Source organism: Nuphar pumila, chromosome 11 (genome assembly GCF_984573655.1).
Source record: "Nuphar pumila chromosome 11, dmNupPumi1.hap1.1, whole genome shotgun sequence".
In the NCBI taxonomy this organism is placed as follows: domain Eukaryota; kingdom Viridiplantae; phylum Streptophyta; class Magnoliopsida; order Nymphaeales; family Nymphaeaceae; genus Nuphar; species Nuphar pumila.
In genome coordinates, this window is record NC_143259.1 from 787,825 (window position 1) to 806,715 (window position 18,891).

At 39.0% G+C, this 18,891-nt stretch overlaps 2 protein-coding genes across 2 annotated transcripts; one reads left to right on the forward strand and one right to left on the reverse strand.

Annotated features, from left to right (window-relative positions):
• Nucleotides 1–243: 243 nt before the first annotated feature.
• LOC149821547 (BTB/POZ domain-containing protein At5g03250-like) lies at nt 244–6,028 on the forward strand. The gene is made up of 4 exons (XM_089981164.1): nt 244–302; nt 3,403–3,472; nt 3,563–4,765; nt 5,318–6,028. Exons 1-4 carry the CDS (start codon nt 244–246, stop codon nt 5,828–5,830), a joined length of 1,845 nt encoding a protein of 614 aa, XP_089837290.1. The 3' UTR covers nt 5,831–6,028.
• A 10,101-nt stretch (nt 6,029–16,129) lies between these two features.
• Nucleotides 16,130–17,203, reverse strand: LOC149821548 (uncharacterized). Its single transcript, XM_089980792.1, has one exon. The coding sequence runs from the start codon at nt 17,146–17,148 to the stop codon at nt 16,300–16,302; it is 849 nt and encodes a 282-aa protein (XP_089836918.1). The 5' UTR covers nt 17,149–17,203; the 3' UTR covers nt 16,130–16,299.
• Between the last annotated feature and the right edge of the window lie 1,688 nt (nt 17,204–18,891).

Here is an 18,891-nt window from a genome sequence, read left to right on the forward strand (position 1 = left end):
TAAGGAAACCCTTGCATTCGTGGTGTTCCACGATTGGACCATCCCTTGAATACAACCAACAGTATCATGTTTAACCCTGAAGACCAGCAGCTATTTCCGCACCCCCACCACAATACCCATTCTATTGAAAAAGGAGAAAAAAAAGAAACTTATTTTGTTTTGGTTACGTTCAGCTGAATTCTCTCTCTCTCTCTCTCTCTTTGGATGAACTGACTCATTGTCGTCTCTTTCTCTCATGATGCTATGGCTTGTTTGAAATTGGGTTCGAAATCTGATGCTTTTCAACGTCAAGGACAAGCTTGGTACGTACCATTAGGACTTTTGTGTGTACTTGCAGTTCACGATTGCCTTCTCAACATGCCTTTTGCTTTTGGCTTTCTTGTTGTTTTCTTAATAAAATATGAAAAAATTGCATAGGTGTATCAAAGTTTTTGTGGGTTTTCCACAAATTTTTTAGTTCTGCAGTTTTTCTGGTATTATTGATCTGCATTCACCTTTTTTTTTTGTTGGTGATGAATTAATAGTCTCTAATAGAAACAATATAGTCAACAATCGTGCTGTTGATAAGGCTATGAGGAGATGATGCAGGAGCGGAGCCACCTATTCTCCTTCCTCCCCTTAGCTCTCTTCATCTCACCTAGCCGGCAGCCACGAGGGGCAGGCCGGTGCGCCGATCACCTTTGACTGGCGGCAGGCTTGGCCAGCCGCTGCCTCACCACTTGACTTCTTTCTTCTTGTTCCCTTCATCCAGCCACCGCCGGCGAGGTGCAGGCCGGCCGGGACTGCGCCGAAAGGTGGCCGTCGGCCACTCCAGACCGGCGGCATGCCTGGCCGGCCGCCGTCGGTCCCCTGTTCACCCCTCCTTCCGCATCATCTTCCTCTACTTACTTGTCATCCCTCTCAGCCAGCACCGGCGAGCGGGATCCTGTGGGGATCCCGCCGGACGATGGCAGATGGCCACGACTGACCGGCGGGACACCTGACCGCCGGCCGGTGGTTGTTTCAAGGCTGTGGGGGTGGGTGGTCCAACCCGCCCTAGCCCCAACCTGTTTCCTCTCTCCCACCATCGTGAGAGGGAGTCGTGAGGATCGAATCCGTTCACTGGTGAACCGGTTACTTGTCATGGCTCCTCTCATGATTAACCAAACATTGAAACCGGTTCAAGAGTTTCAAGCTGGTTTAAACTAAGGGTGGGCATCGGTCCGGCCTGAACCGTCTCGAACCATTTAGAGCTTGGCCTACCGGGCTTTTAAGTGCGGCCCGACCCAGAGATGGTCCAACACATTTATCAACGAGCCCCTCTTTAGCCCGGTTCTCAACCGGCTCGGGCTCGAAGAGCAGCTCATGACCCGGCCTATTGGCAATATGACTAGCATTTCAAACGTGCACCTTCTTTCTAAAATTTCTGATATTCAATTTATTATTATGGCCACACTAAGCTTTAGTCTTTTTTTTTTTCCTGCCAAGGATGAATTATCAGTTTTTCAGTAATGCAATATAGCCAATGAGTGTGTTTCAAGAGATTTGAGAAAATTTTGCAATCCTGATCTTGGGATAGAATATATTATGTAATCAAAATTGAAAATTAGGATGTCAATTCACTCGACTGAAATCAATTGCTGGAATCTGCCAATGCCATATACAGCAGTAGTGTGTAATTCAGAAAAGTGAACTAGGTGGGGTTGTTGGTTGGTTTAGTGCCAACAGTTTCTTGTCAGTCTGTGCCTAGCATTTAAGCCTGGAGTCCATCAATTTTTGACCCCAATGTATGCCTGGACCAATGTCTTCTAATCATCCACGATTGATCACTCTGGTTTCCTAGTTATCCATTGCTGTTTTTCCCATTTTAAGCAGTATGAGTTGCATCCGTGAGGTCTGGCAAGCTATTGATGAAAGAATTGAGTTTTTTGAATAAGAAATGGCTGCGTACATGTTTCTTCTCCTAGCATAAATGCAATCTGGTGAACATAACTATCTTTATATCTATTTCTTAATGAACATGGCGAATGCCAATACTCTGTCCCAAACTGATTAGTCCATGGTTTTAAGCCTGTTATCTCTCCTTCCCATGTTGTATGAGGTTAATTCATAGTTTCATATTACTATCTTTGTTGGGGTTCCAAAGGAACTTACAAAATTTTACCACAAGAAATTCATGTAGTTTGTGCTATCTCATCAATACCAGCAATTCCTACCATCTTACTGTTCTACTATTGAAGAAGCTGTATTGCGTTGAATATCTCAGTGGTCTTACCCATTGGCTCAAAGAAGGGAACACTTTAATGAAGCTAAACAGGCCTGGAATCTTGAATTGCAAAAATAAACAAATATTGAAACTTTGTTTGGATGTTTTAGTTTTAAGTCTTGTTTATTCATATAACTTACATGGAAAAATGCTGAACTGACAAACCCTGATGTAATCCTTTCCCACCATGAATTAACAAACATCAAATCATCATTATGGGTAAGTGTCATGCTGGCACAAGTGGGCTCCAGTTTTTTCCACTACTTACCACTTTTTATGTGTAAATTCACTCATACCTCCTCCCCTGTAAAAGCTTTCACATGGGCTGAGCTGAATTTTTTTTAGAAATTCGTGCTTGTTCTTTCCTTTACATGGGAATGAAACAAATGAGATAAATAGATGGCTCCTGGAAAAAGAAGAATGCTGACTCAGTTCAGGTCATTTGTCAGTTGTTTAATTCACTCCTGAACTATGTGATTGCGCTGTTTGTAAGAACTTTCAAACGAGAAGAGAAACAAACATAGGATGGAAAATCTGATCACATAGGAGCTAATGAGCTATATATGTCCCTCTTATCCAGACCAGTGTGCGGATACCCCTGAGTCAATGTGCAAGGCTGAAAATATGCCCATCTTGTCTGAGTTCAACAAAGACAGAATTTTTTGACAACGCTGGATGAGCTAACACCTAACACGAGAGGGTGATATGTACTTAACAATTGAATTGAGCTAACACTAAATTAATTAATGGGGTAAGATGCTTAATAATTTTTTTGGATAAAGTGTTAATAATTAGCAGATGCACAAATAACTAAAAAAGGCAGTAACAATTTGTATAAGATGCTTTTGCAAAAGAAAAAAATGTTCAATGCTAACAAGTATGCCTTTGAGATAGCTGAAGTATCTAAATTTGCATCTCATTGTTTATCAACGTTATTATGTAAATGCCTTTCAATGTTTGCTTCATGGTTGAGCACTTTTACGCCAGAATGGAACCTTTGGAAGTTTGAAATGCATATCTTCTGCTTTGCATCTTTCTTTTGTATACCATATCACCTGTGCGATGACTGTATTCAAAGGAACCGTCTGGGCTTCAAATACTAATAATGGAGCAATCCCAGCTTGCATGATTGTTTCCTTACCTGCATCTCTTTGTAGGTTATGTACTACTGGACTTCCTAGTGATATTGTCATTGAAGTTGGAGAAATTTCGTTTCATCTCCACAAGGTATAATTCTATTCCAGTACATCTCTCTCTCTCTCTCTGATGATGATGATGATGATAATGATGATGTTGATTATCATCACTTTGTGGCAGTTCCCCTTACTTTCTAGGAGCGGTCTGTTGGAGAAGTTAATTGAAGAGTCTTCCAGTGCAGAAGGAACAGGTTGTGCCCTGCAGCTCAATGACATCCCCGGTGGTGCAAAAGCTTTTGAAGTTATTGTGAAATTCTGTTATGGCATTAGGCTAGAACTTACCGCCATGAATGTGGTATGCGTTCGATGTGCTGCTGAGCACCTTCGGATGACTGAAGAATATGGGGAAGGGAACTTGATTATGCAGACGGAGGGGTTTCTCAGTGAGGTTTTCTCCAGTTGGAAGGACACTCTAAAAGCTCTGGAAACATGTGAGGAGGTGCTCCCTCATGCCGAGGAACTTCACATTGTCACAAGATGCATCAACTCTTTGGCCATGAAAGCCTGTAGTGACCCAAATTTGTTTGGTTGGCCTATGGGAGGACAAAGAACCCTGCAGAGTCCATGTGGTAGCGTTTTATGGAATGGAATTGGTACAGGAGCCAAGCCAGAAACTGTGAATTCAGATTGGTGGTATGAAGACTTAGCAGTTTTAAGTTTCCCTCTATTGAAGAGATTGGTTTTGGCAATGGAGTCGAAAGGAATGAGCCCTGAGAATGTTGCAGGGTGCCTGACATTCTATGCGAATTGGCATCTCCCTGGACTGCAAAGACATTCAGGCAATCAGGAAAAGAACTCTCGTATTTCTTTCCCATCAGAGGGTGATCAGAGGACTCTGCTCGAAGAGATTGTTGGTCTGTTACCCATGCAGAAAGGTGTCACATCGACGAAATTCCTACTTGGTCTGCTTCGTACAGCCATGATTTTGCACGCGAGCTCATCATGCAGAGAAAACTTGGAGAAAAGAGTGGGGATGCAAATGGGCCAGGCTTCCCTGGAAGATCTTCTCCTTCCTAACTTGACTTACTCGGTAGAAACTCTCTATGACATTGACTGTGTACAGAGAATTCTAGACCATTTCCTTGTGTCTGATCAAGCTTCTGCGGCCACCAGCCCTTGCTTGGTTGATGAAGGGCAGTTGATTGGCTCACCTTCACCGGCACCGATTACCATGGTGGCCAGGCTCGTTGATGGATTCCTTGCAGAAATTGCACCAGATGTTAATCTCAAGTTTTCCAAATTTCAGGCGCTAGCAGCAATGATTCCCGACTATGCTAGGAACCTGGATGATGGCATTTACCGTGCTATTGATATATACTTGAAGGTAATACAAACACTGATACCACAGATATCACAGTGAGAACTCTGTCGTTGTAGTGCTAGAGAGTTTGTTTTTGCGGCAGCAGCCCCTTTAGAAAATAGACGAACCAAGTGCCTCTTGGTGTTACTATTTATTCTTGGCACACTTGGCACTTTGCATAAAAAGAACCTGATTGCAAGTTTCTATCAATGATATCGATGGGTGAATATCCAATATCGACACTAGCTAATGCATAATGTTTAGCGAAAGAAACTCCAACAGGTGAAAAACTTGGAATGTTTGCCTAGTTGGTAGGTCTAAGCAGTGGGGGCCATGTTTTGTCACGTTGCTAGTGAATGAGTGCATAATGCTTAGCATTGGGAAACTCGACAAGAATAGTTGTAAACCTGTCTTACTGGTGGTGTCCATGTGACATGTAAGCCAAGATCCGACAAGTGAAAAACTTGGAATCTTTGCCTAGTTGGTGGTGGGTCTTGGCAGTGGGCATATCCTGTCTGTGCCATGTATAGAGAGGTCCAGAATTGCTTAAATTTTTTCTTCATGCTTTTGTTTCAGGCCCATCCCTGGCTGACCGACTCCGAGAGGGAGCAGCTATGTAGACTCATGAACTGCCAGAAGCTGTCCCTAGAGGCCTGCACGCATGCTGCCCAGAACGAAAGGTTGCCACTCAGAGTTGTGGTCCAAGTATTGTTCTTCGAGCAGCTGCGCCTCCGGACATCCATTGCAGGATGGTTCTTTGTATCAGATAACCTTGATAATGGTCATGCACCACACGGCATCCTGGACATCCCAAAGAACGAAGGCGCCATCACTGCTGCTCCTGCTGCTGCACCTGCTCACATCAAGGATAATCACAACCTCAAGGTTGGAATCGATGACATGAGAGTGCGGGTATGCGAGCTTGAGAAGGAGTATTTGAGCATGAAGCAAGAGATTGAGAAGCTTGGGAAGCCAAAGAGCTCCTGGAGCCTATTCTCAAGGAAATTTGGGTTCAAGCTCAGGCCACAGGTGTGCAATCCAAAAGATACTTCTGTTGCCAACCAAGACCTACCTAATGGTCCAGCTTAGACCCTTTTCTGTGAGTCCCCACATCTATTACATACATATACTAGGTTTGTTAGCTTAAGGCTCCAAACTGGCCATTAAATTCATTTTTTATTGTTTATTTTTTCTGATTGAGGGCCATGTAATCATGGTTGGTAGGGGAGGAATAGAAACTTTACACTGTGTTTGTATCATGTGTTCATTGTTTTGACTGGTAGTGTTTTAAAGGTTGGTAATGGGAAATCATGTTTATTTGGATTCTGCTGTTGCTTTCTGAACAACTTTCATGCTTTTCTTGTCCCGTCCCATTCTTTAAGCAACGCATACAATGTGTTTCTTCTTTACTTGTTTCTCTTTTTCCAAGGACCACATTTATCCCTCTTTTCACTACGTGGCATTTGGAGTACCACAATATTAAAGTACAAAAGAAACTCCACTTTCCTAGCATTATTGTATGGCGCTCCTAGCTGTTCATGTTTTAGAGTCTGGTTTGGTTTTAGTGTTTTAGGTGTCATTGCATGGAGTTTAGGCCTTCCGTAGCAGCTTAGCACGACGCTCAACTCTCAGCACTCCTTAAAATTGAAGCATTAACTTGATCTTGCAAATAGAATCAAATCCATTGTTATAGCCCTTTGGGTAAGTGGTGGAGATAATCTTTTCTATTCTCCCATGAAAACCAAGAAGCTACAAAATTATCCTGCACCATAAGAGATAAGAAGGCACACAATATCTCACCTATATGCTGCTTAAAATATACAAAGTCACTGTTGAGCACATGCTAATATCTTTTCTGGCAATGATCATCCAAATGTTTTGTGATCTTTCGTGTTTTTCATGCCGATAAGCTTAACGCCACATCTCTCTCTCTCTCTCTCTCTCTCTCTCTCTCTCTCTCTCTCTCTCTCTTTGTATGTTGCGATCCAATACATCGGTAATTAGTAAAATATTTTGTGGTCAAGAAATTAAATCACCCATTCATTTTATCCCATGGAAAGCCCTTGTTTCTGGTGGATTTGCCTCGCATTGCTACGCCAAAGTTCGTCCTTCCTTGGGCCCTAAACAACGAGCCGAGGCATAACCCCCTTCTTGAAAATCAATTTCATGTAGCTGAGAATATCCAAGGCAAGAAGAACATGAACAAGGCATTCATAACATAAAAAATTGTGCTAACTTTATCTGTTTGATGTATGCTTCTTATATCACAAAATTTACAGAACAGATTCTAGATTCCGGTAAATGGGTTTCTAATCCATGAATTTGATGTGCTATTAGCTTGAGAGAGAGAGAGAGAGAGAGAGAGAGATTTGGGCTTGTTTGATCCTTTTGGAAGCAGTTGATGTGGAATTGATATTTTTTTTGGTCGACATGTCCAATCAAGATTTCAAAAAAATAGGAGGCCCATTTTTATCTTGGATTTCCAATTCCGTGAGTCTAAAGAATGTGAAACTTATGACAATATGCAAATTGGGGTCGAGTGCTAAAGCTGGTTTGCTGAAAGGGCAACGTTGTGCTCTCAAATTCCCCTTACTCCTCTTGTAAGAACTAAAACTATGGGCAAGGATGGGTCTTATCATAATGCCAATAGTTTGGTAGCCTAAAATTGTCGCCACCAAGAGGGCGGACTAGGTTTTCTATTATCCAAAGAATTTTAAAAGAAAAAGATAGTCATTATTGAGGGAACGGACATGGGCACATAATAAATAAATGCACAGATGTTTGGAGGGTTGTATACACCCGCCACTTATTTAGACGAGAAGCCATATACAGTTCATGCCCACAAGGCCCCTTTCGGCCTCATTCCACTCACATACCAACATATATCAATTGTAGAATTAACTACCACATTGGGCTCCATTATTTATACGTGATCCTACGACCCGATTAATATCACCACAAAGCACCAACTGGACCCATACAATGCCATAAATAATGTTCATGGTTGGCATTGCCATGCTAGATTAGTGGGGGTAAGTGGGCCCATATACTCATATGCTGGATTGGGGTCTTGTCCCCACTGCCCAACCAGCGGTAGTCATTGATTGTGAACCGTACCTCATCCTATACGCAGGCCTGAAATATATGTCAGAAAACTTAGAAAAATAATCTTTATTTATCCCTAATTTGTTCATGCGAAATCATAAAAAAAATATACAGTGCAAAAGCGTACTCAAGTTCATCATTGCGCTGATAGATCTTGATGGAGTTTTGATATTCTAAAACCTCTATTAGTGACTTTTTCTTCTTCTTTAATCCAAATGAGAGAGGAACACTCTCTTTCTTGATGAGGAAGAGAAAATAAATTGTCACTATATATGATTTTGGAGACTATAACCCATTTGTAACCGTCATATTTTTTTTTCAATTCAGCCCAGCATAAAATAAAAAATTAACATATGAGCACATATTAGGTATCTACACATTATTATAACCATACTCTATGAGATGTCATATGGCCCAACCATATAAGATTACTTTAAATGAGCCATACCTTAGATAATTTATAATGAGTGATTAATTATATAGGTAAGCCTACGCAAAATATCTAACAATCTCTCACTTAGGCCACATATGTCATTATACAATCAGGAATTATACACTAACTTTATGAGCTCAATAACACTATTTTACCAAATGACATCACTAACAATCGTGTTCATTGATCATATCAACATAAAACTAAAGCGATATTTATTATATTCATCATAAAGAGACCCATCAATGATTACATATATTGACATAACCAACAACATATATTAAGCATGGATATGAAGCATGAGAATTACATATAATGTGATCTAAACATGCCTATTTCCAATTGGTCCTGCTTTATTCTTTAGTGAGATCATAATAAACGAGTAGAGAGTGAAACTGAAACCTGAACCTTATACTATAGTAAAAAAAAACTTTATCTTTATTTCAAAACATCCAAATACAAACTCCCACTAAACCAACATATCATTAAATGATACAACACCCATTCGAACAGTATGCTCGTGAAAGACCTTGGGTGGTAAACCTTTGGTAAGCATATCCGCAATCATGTAGTTTGTACCAATATGTTCAATAGATACTTAACCATTTTGCACTCTTTTTTTAACAACAATGATGTCTATATGTTTCGACTTTGATGAGCTCCTGTTATTGTTAAAATATAGTATTGTCAACTTATTGTCACAAAACAACTTCAATGGTCTTTCAATGTTATCCAAAATTCGCAACCCAGTGACAAAATTGCATAACCATATTTCATGATTGGATGCCTCATAACATGCTATAAACTCTGCTGCCATAGTGGAAGAAGTAATGAGTGTCTGCTTAGCACTCCTCCAAGAGATAACTCTTCCGACTAACAGATAAACATAACCCGAGTAGATCTACGACTGTCTTGGCATTCAGTAAAGTTAGAATCAAAATACCCAATGATCTCTAACTGATTCGACTTCCTGTATGTGAGCATGTAATCTTTTATTCTTTGTAAGTACTGCATAACCCGTTTGGCTGCTTTGCAATAATTCATTCCTGGGTTACTCAAATATATGCCTAATATCTCAATAATGTATGCAATATCCAAACATGTACATACTTGAGCATACATAAGACTCCATATAGTTGATGCACAAAGAATCTTTTTCATATTCTTTACTTCAAACTGGTGTTTAGAGCACTGAGTGAGATTAAACTTGTCTCCCTTAGCAACATGGGTGTCAATCTTTTATGTCAAATCTATCAAGAATTCTTTCGATATAGCTCTTTTGTGATAATTTAAGAATACCTCAAGAGTGATCTCGATGTATTTGAATCCCTAATACAAAAGCGGTGTTACCAAGATCTTTCATTTTAAATTTCTTTGTTAGAAATCTCTTGGTTTTGTGTAATAACTGGCAAGTAGTATGTCATCGACATATAAAATTGGAAAAATATATTTACCCCCATTGAATTTATAGTATATGCATTCATCAACCACATTCATCTTAAAATCAAATGAGAGGACAACTTGCTAAAATTTATGATACCATTGACGGGAAGCCTGCTTAAGTCCATAGATGAATTTTTTTAATTTGTAAACTATTTTCTTTGCATCGCCTGAGACAAAATATTTTGATTGCACTATATATATTGTCTCATCAATGTCACCATTAAGGAATGCAGTTTTTATATCCATTTGATGTAGTTCCAAATCTAAATAAGTCACAAGTGTCATCATTATTCTGAAAGAATCTTTCGTAAAAACTAGAGAGAAAGTCTCTATATAATCAATGTCTTCCCTTTGAGTAAACTCGTTTATAACAAGACGAGCTTTATATCTTTTCATATCACCCTTCGAATCCCTCTTGATTTTAAATATTCATTTACAACCAATGAGTTTTACATATTCAGGCAATGGGACAAGATCACATACGTCATTGTCTTTCATTGATTTAAACTCTTCATACATGGCATCGATCCACTTTTGAGAGTTAAAACTATGTATAGCTTGATGGAAGTTGATTGGATCATTTTTCTTTAATCTAATGTCACCCTAATGTTCTTAGAGAAAAAAATAATATAATAATCTAGAATTTTCCTTCTCTCTCTAGTAGATTTCCTCAATAGCACTTGTTCTTGAGTCTCTTGAGATATTTTTTGAGGTGTTTCTTGAGGTTGTTGAGTTTGTTTTTCATAAGTAAACTCTTGATTTTGGATAGGGAGATCCTGAACATTGTCTTATTCTGGATTTGTTTGAACAATGTCAGAAATTGAAATCTGACTATTGTTAACAACAACTGTAGGAAGAGAAATAAATTCTTCTTCAAAAGTAATGTCTCTTACCTTATCACCTCTCCCAAACTCAACATCTTCAAAGAATCAAGCATTTTTGTCACAAAAAAGGACTTATTCACAAAGTCATAAAATTTATAACTCCTAGATCTTTTAGAATATCCAACAAAATAGCAACTAACCATTCTTGAGTCTAGTTTTCTTTTATATGGCCTATATAGCCTTGCCTCAACTAGACATCCCCAAATATGAAAATGCTTTATACTAGGCCTCTTGCTTATCCACAGTTTATATGGGTTTTTGGTTATTGCTTTAGTTGGTACTCTGTTGAGTATATAAGCTACAATTTTTATAGCCTCTCTCTAGAGGGATTTTGGTAAAGTAGAATGACAAATCATACTCCTTGCTATATCCTTTAAAGTCATGTTTCATCTCTCAACAACATCATTCATGCTAGAATTTTCTGGCATGGTATATTGTGAAATAATACCACATTCATTTAAGAATTTAGCAAATGACCCTAGATATTGTTTACCTGATTCATCATATCTATCATAGTATTCACCACCAAGGTCAGATCTTACGGCTTTAATCTTTTTGCCAAGTTAAGTTTCAACTTCAGCCTTAAATGATTTGAACACATCCAGTGGCTGAGACTTTTTATGAATCAAATATAGGTAGCCATAACGTGAATAATCATTTATGAATGTAATAAAATATTATTGACCATTCAAGAAAGTTATAGTGAATTACTCATAAATATCTGTATGAGTGAGTTCTAAGACATGTATCTTTCTGTTGGCACTTAATTTGCTTATGTTTGTTCGTTTTTTCTTTATACACTCAACACAAACTTGAAAGTCATTGAAATCAAGAGAATCAAGAATTTCACTCGCCATAAGTCATTATATTCTTTGTTTAAAAATATGACCTAAGCGCTTGTGCCACATTGTAGTAGAATTCTCATTGGCTAATTTATGTTTTATACCATGTGATCTTGCATGCAAGGTTTCATTATACGAGACAACAATATCAAGCAAATATAGGTTATCAAGTACAGATAAAGAACCAGTTTCAATAAGATTTGAATCAAGAAACAACTTAAACTGACTATTTTCAAATGAATAAGAATAACCGAATTTATCCAATACGAAAATAGAAACCAAATTCTATCTAAATAACAGTACAATGTATGTTTCTTTCAAATCTAAATAATAACCAGTCTTTAGCAATAACCTAAAAGTCTTTATTGTCTCAACTTGAACTAATTTGTCATCGCCCACATAGACGAATTTTTCAGCATCAATTGGTGTTCGACAACTTAGGTAACCCTGCATAGACACACTTATATGAGTAGTAGCAGCAGAATCCATCCACCAAACTGTGTTTGGGTGCAGAAGTTAAATTAACCTCAGAACAATTCAAAGTGAGAGTACCTTTATTTTTACACCAAGTATGATATTTGGTACAATCCCTCTTCATATGACCCTCGCTCTTGCAAAAGAAATAATTGAACTTTGCATCCTGATGTTTCTTCTGTAATAGAGATTCTACTGCAACTTCTTCACCCCTTTTCCTTTTCTTATACTTGTCTTTAGAGGTAGTTGCCAAGTGAGCACTTTCAGTCTTTTCTTGTTTTAACCTTTTCTCTTCTTGCACATAATGAAAAATGAGCTTATTTAGAGTCTATTTATCCTTTTGGCAGTTATAACTGGCCTTAAATTAACTATATTGTGTAGGAAGAGATATCAAAACCAAATGCACGAGTAAGTCCTCAAACAACTCTAACTTTAGTGCATTTAGTTTTGAAGCAAGATGAAACATTTTCATAATATACTCCTTTATGTTTTATTTTCCGTTATACCTCATTGAAATAAGACTCAAAAGGAGAGTGCTTGTCTCAACCTTTTTGTTTTTAGCAAAACGTCTCTAAATTTCCTCAAGGAACTTCTTGGCATTAACCTCTTCATACGTAACACCCCTAAAAGTTTTTAAAATTACACGTTTCATGATTATAAGACTCGTGCGATTGAATCGATCTCACTTCTCATGGTTCCTTTTATCCTCAGCAAAACTTTTATATGTGAGAGCAGGTGGTTGGTCATCTCGAAGTGCAAGATCCAAATCCATACACCAAAGAATAATTATAACGTTCTCTTTTCAGTTTTTGAAGTTTGTGTTATTCAAAATAGAGATTGAATTGATATTTGCAGATATTGTAGAAGCAGAAGCATTTACTGAATCAAGAATAAAACAAACACACCGCAACAAGCTCACAATCAATATACATATCCATATACATTAACTTTAATTAACAAATTTAATCTATGGTGAACCCCATCACAAGATACCCAACACAACATTGACATTTAGTCTTTGGACATAAATGTCAACTTATAAGTGGTATTCTTATTACAATAATCAAACATGGACAATTAATCTTGTCAAACAACAAGCTTTTCTTTGGACCAACTCATTATTCACATGAAAAACTTGATAATCATCCCATATTAATTACTAAATATATAATTAAACTCTACCAAATAGCAATCTTCTTTTTGACCGATCACTATTTGCATGAATTTTAAATATACAATCATCTTAATATTCCAAACAAGTCAATCTATATAAAGGAGGTTACTTTGATAACATGTTGTTTTAATCAACTCATTTTAAAATATTAGACATTTATACTAAAGTTTGAATTTTATATATATTTGCATGCATATATATGTATAAAAATATATAATTGTATAATTCAAATAGTCATATCCAAATTGGGTCAAAAATATCTGAAGTCAACCTGCTAAAATGATCCAAAACAACCTTTACAAGCCCTCAAAATGGCAAACCTAATGGTTTGGATAAAAAAAATTGGATGCAAAACTCATTTTTTAAAGGGCCTAGGGCTAAAGCCGATGGATTGGGTCGCATCAAACCCAATCCAAATCCATCTGAATATCTTAAAACAAGAGAGAAAGGGGGCGGGCGAGCCCAGCGGGTTGGGTCAAGCTTGATCCGTCCTGGGTCCCGCATACCCGGTTACAAGGGGAAGGCCGGGCAGACCCAACAGGTAGGGTTAGACCATACTCGACCTGGGTCTTGTAAGATCGCGTATTTTTTGGTCTATAGTCAATTCATGAGATTTTCGAAATTCAGTTAAGTCTGGTGAAAAAATTGTTTGAGGATCTATTTTTAGACCAATGTCCTAGAGTTTGGGTTTGACACAAGTCTCATCGACAAGGTCGAGGCGAGCCAATCGAAACGTAGTAAAGAGTTTTAATTTTGATTTTTAAATTCAAGCAAAATTTTAGTTATTTTTAGGCGAAATTCAAAATTTGGTATTTGTGTAATATATCGTTGGATGAGTCTCAAAATTTTGAACGTGATGATATTTTACTTTTCTAAATTCGAGTTCTGGTTGGCCCGAAAATCATGTTTTTCTAAAATTTTAGCAGTTTATCGAAACAGATTCGGGATTGGATCAGACTGGATCCAAGGCCTATGATCCAAATTTTTATGGTTTGGGGTCTTGTTTGGGTACTACTTAAATCTGGTTTGGGTCCAAATTTGGATCCATTTTCGTTATGGGTATGGGTTTGGATATTGGAACCGGATCCAAATCTAAATCCATGTCCAATGTCTTTACTAGCTTTAAATTCAATTTAAAGTTTTATTTTGGGGTTAATTATGTTTATAAAGCCTCTAAGGTTAATTTGGTTATTTTTGAAAAGTTGTAAATAATTTTTATTAATTAAAAATTAACTAAATCATTATTTAATTAATATCAATTCCGAAATTTAATTTCTAGGCTGAGTGGGACTCTCCAAAAGAGTCCCTATGCTTACCTAAAAGTATTTAGGAAAGTTAGAATTGTTAAAAAAAAGAGAGTTCAAATTAAGGAATTCCAAAATTTTTGGAAACTAACAGAGAGGGAGAGTTTCCACTTTTTTTTAAACTCTCTCTCAGGAGAGAGGGTTGGAGAAGGGGGAACGTCACCCCCTCTCCCACCCATTACTTACAGAAAAAAAAACAAGAAGGAAATGAGTGAAAAGAAAGGGAGAGAGAGAGAGAAGGAGAAGGAAGGAGGAAGAAGAAGAGGTTGGAGGCCATTGTTGCCCAGCCAAGCTCCCTTCCACAACCCCTTTTCATATTTTTTCTTTAAAGGTACGGGTACTTTTTCTTGAAACAAATGAGAAATCAGGTGGATATGGATTCTGTGCATTGTTCTTGATGGAAATTCATGGTAGAAGAGTGGATCCACGATCCTACGATTTCATACATCTATTTTTTATGTTTTTTCTTATTGTTTTTGTTAAAAAAATATATATATATGTTCAATTTCATGGGTTCAGCGGTTGGATGGTTGGTAGCCAGCCGAGTGCTACTGGGAGAGCACGAGGGCTACACTTGGTTATTGACAGCTTCACTAGTAGATAGAGTGGCTCTTTCATTTTTTCTTTTAGTTCTACTGTTCTTTTCAGTTCTTTTATTTCAGTCAGTTGCTACTTTAATTTATGTTGAGTAGAATATTGTCTCTAGAATTGATTTTTGATTCATAAATAAAGAGGTTTGCTTTGGTTCTTGTGGATGATAATTGTAAGTCTCTTTGTGATGTTTGACTATCCAGTTGGAATTGAAATTGTAAGGAACTCGGGTCTCTCGAAAGTTTTTCGCACTGAAAAAAAAAATTATGCATTTTCAAGGGATATGAGTTGGGATTGTTACAGGCTCAGTCCTGCATGACGTCGATATTATCAGGGTCGGGCGGAGGCCAGACCTGATCTCCCACCACCGGGTCCTAACTGCCTGACGATGGCTGGGGTGATCGGTCGACCCCAACCAACCATCGCAGGATGCTGGCATGACGTCTGATGAGGGCTACCTGACGAGGGTCGTCCAACCCTCCTTGTCGTTGGGGATGCACCGGGGAGGTTCATTTGGCCCTCCTCCTCTACCTCCTTACTATGCAGGCGCCCAATGGTGCCTGCTCTTCGCCGGACGATGTCTGGCGGTTAGCCAGACACCTTTCGTTGATCTTACCCACTATCGGAAAGAGGAGGGGGGTTGTCAGATCCCTTCTGTCTCTGGTGAGTAACCAGAGAGGGTTGTCTGACCCTCCCTCTCCTTCTCTTTCCTGTGTAGGCACCCGATGGTGCTTGCGCACAGCCAGATGACGTCCGACAGGTTGCATGATTTTGTTCATACTAAATCATTGAAAAAAAAACTAAAATAAAGTATAGTGCAGAAGCGTAACCAAATTCATTATTTTGTCAGTAGATCTTGATAGAGTTTTGATCTTTTAAAACATTTATTAGTTGTTGTTCTTTCTTCTCTAATTCAAATGAGAGAGGAACAATTATTTTTTTTTATGGAGGAGAAAAAAGAAACCACCACTATATATGATTTTGGGGATCATAACTCATTTATAACCGTCACATTAGCTTTTTTTCAATTCAACTCATCATAAGATAAAAAATTGACATATGAACACATATTAGGTATCTAAACATTATTATAATTATACTCTACGAGATGTCATATGGCCCAACCATATAAGATCACTTTAATACCTAAGATAGTTTATAATGAGTTATTAATTACATGTTTAGGCATACACAAAATATTTAACAAAATATATTTTCTAGTGGGGGGAGCTTCAACCTAGAATTTTCAACTTGTGTGAAGAAAGTTTAACCACGGTTTTGAGTATTTTTCAAGCTCTCCAGTCGCTCTTAGCTAGCCGAGCCATTAGCCTTGGCTTCTGGCGCGGCGTCGACCTGCGGCTCGACCGCGCTGAGTGCGAAGTTGAGCAGCGCCCGCGGGCCCCTCATCCTGTAGGCGGCTCGGTCGTAAGCCAGCGCCGCCTCCTCGGCCGTGTTAAACGTTCCGAGCCACACCCTCGCGCCCTGGCGCGCCGAATCCCTGATCTCCGAGGCGAACTTCCCCCACGGCCGCTCCCTCACTCCCCTGTACCTTTTCTTCCCGCATTTATTCCCAACCGAGACTCCCGGCCTCGTCTCTCCCTTACTCCCAGCCGGCTGAGCCGACCGAGCCGGGAACCACCCCTTCAGGCATGCCTCCTCCAGCACGCTATAGAGAACCATCTCGTCCGAGTCGTTCTCGTTAAGCGGGAGCTCTTCCCACCCGCCGGAGAAGCACGGGCTCAGGCACATCGGCCCCGTGAACCCGCTGGAGAAGCTCGGTGGAACCGAGGGGAACGGTAGCGCGGCCGCTGAGAGTGGCTCCGGCGGAGGGTTCCTCCGGCACCTCTCCGGAGGGATATTTTTTCTCTTCTCCTCCTCCCGATCGTCATCGATCTCCGGCGAGTCGAATCGCAGTGCGCTCTGCACGAACCTCTCCCTCTCGTCGTCTCCCTCCAACCCGATCCTGCAGCAGGAATCGGAATTGTCGATCCTCCGCCGCTTTCCCGCTGCGCCTGTGGGGACGGCCTCCGGCGAGCTGCACTCCGTCAGAGACGACTCCGACGGAGAGCTCGGCAGGAAGAAGGAGGTGTAGTAGGAATCTTGTAGAAGGTGGCACCGTAGGTCGTCGATATCGGGCTCCATCTTGACGGAGAACATGGCGGCGAGATCCTGATCTCTAACGGAGCTTGGAATTCTCCCTTTCGCTTGGCTTCGACTCGGTGATCGGGTGAAGTCCACCCTTTTTATAGGCCAAACAATCGCCGTTAAGTAACGGCGCTAGTGTTGCTAACCTCCGGAAATTCTCATATTTTCCTCGTTTTTCTCTTTCCATCTCCTTGGACTGCTGACGTTGCACGCTTGTCGCACAGTCGATGACGTGGACGGCAATGTAGCGTCCACGAAAGGTCGTGCGTGACTGTTCACACCGCAAAAGCCAAGTGAGCCAACTCGCCCAGTCAAACCGTCTGACTCGGTGAATCGGTCCGAGTTGGCACCCGAACGAGTTGCGGTTGCTAAAACTCGGCTCTAAACCGCTCAACTCGGCCGAGTTCTGAGTTGATCAAGAACCGTCCCATTTGGGTAAATATTCTATAAAGCTTGATTTGAAAAAAAGGAAGTGGAAAAATGGCATGCGTTGAGCTCCTTCATGTTAAACCATTATGTAGGAAGCCTGAACACTTCTAAAAATAAATCTCTCATACTCTATGATATCAACTAACTATCAAGTGTGCCTATATTATATCTATTTTGGACTTTAAATATGTAAAATGGTCAAAATGAAATAGATTGCTATAAAACTCGAACAAATTTAATTTATGAAGTTTTAAAAAAATATTTGTTGTTTTTAAAATTTGATTGATATTTTTAAAGATTGTTGAAGATAAGAGTTTAGCTCCAAGTCTAATTTTCTTTCTAATTGGAAAATTTCAGCATGCTAATTATATTTTCTTTTATTTTTCTTATGTTCTTTTTAAGATATTTCAATTTGTATATGTTTTAGAAATTTTACTTTAAAAAAAAAAAACACCGAGTCATGAGTTAGACCCTAAACGGTTTTTTGCCAGTCACCCGGTGGGCCAACAATGGTTTTGTATAATTGCAATCAACATTAATTGCTGAGGGCTGCAGGGAGGAGGCCAGTTCCTTCATCTTGATGGAAAAAAAAAACTTTGTGTACTATTGTGTTTTAGTAAGATTTTAAAAAATATTTAATATTTTACCTTGCTAAGGAAATACCATTAGTAAGGTATTTGATTTATATGGGTCAAGGCTTGATGATAATGAACAAATTAAGTTCCTCCACTCAAGTTTGTAAATGGCGTGTTATATATTCTGTATCATGATATCATACGGCAGTATATACTCTTGTCTGCATGGATCCAGCCACCAAATGGTATATTTAACCATACATATGTGCTTATAATGTTAAAAGATTTTATCACGCCTGATGCATCATATGATCCTATTTTTTAGACAGTGAAAATGAACGACTCAATTCATCAAAATAATAGTGGTCCAGAAATCATATAAAACATCATATTTTGGTCAACTTTAACACATGAAAATAGTAAAATAGAACATGTTAAACAATAAACATTAAACATTAAACATTAAACATGATCCAAAAGTTAGATTTCACATTTAGAGCTTAGATCCCTATAAATCGAGTACTACCATAGAAGCACCACATACACCAGCGCACACACATGCTGAAAAATAGTTTAAAAAATTGGTGGTCTAAGATTTTCTTAATATTTAAGGCTTAAAAAAGCTTGTTTTTCATTTAAAAAATATGAACTAAGTGTCGTTTCTTAGTAAATCTACGATGCTGAACATATATGTACGGTCATATGAAAAACTCTTTGAAAGTCCGGTTAGTGTGGCGCTTAGCTAGAAAAA

What these genes read in the sequence shown, in the direction of transcription:
- LOC149821547 (XM_089981164.1), top strand. Translation starts at nt 244, where the DNA reads ATGGCTTGTTTGAAATTGGGTTCGAAATCTGATGCTTTTCAACGTCAA. An exon ending in CAACGTCAAGGACAAGCTTG is followed by an intron (nt 303 to 3,402) that starts GTACGTACCATT and finishes ATCTCTTTGTAG; the next exon opens with GTTATGTACTACTGGACTTC. An exon ending in CTATTGATATATACTTGAAG is followed by an intron (nt 4,766 to 5,317) that starts GTAATACAAACA and finishes CTTTTGTTTCAG; the next exon opens with GCCCATCCCTGGCTGACCGA.
- LOC149821548 (XM_089980792.1), bottom strand. Translation starts at nt 17,148, where the DNA reads ATGTTCTCCGTCAAGATGGAGCCCGATATCGACGACCTACGGTGCCAC.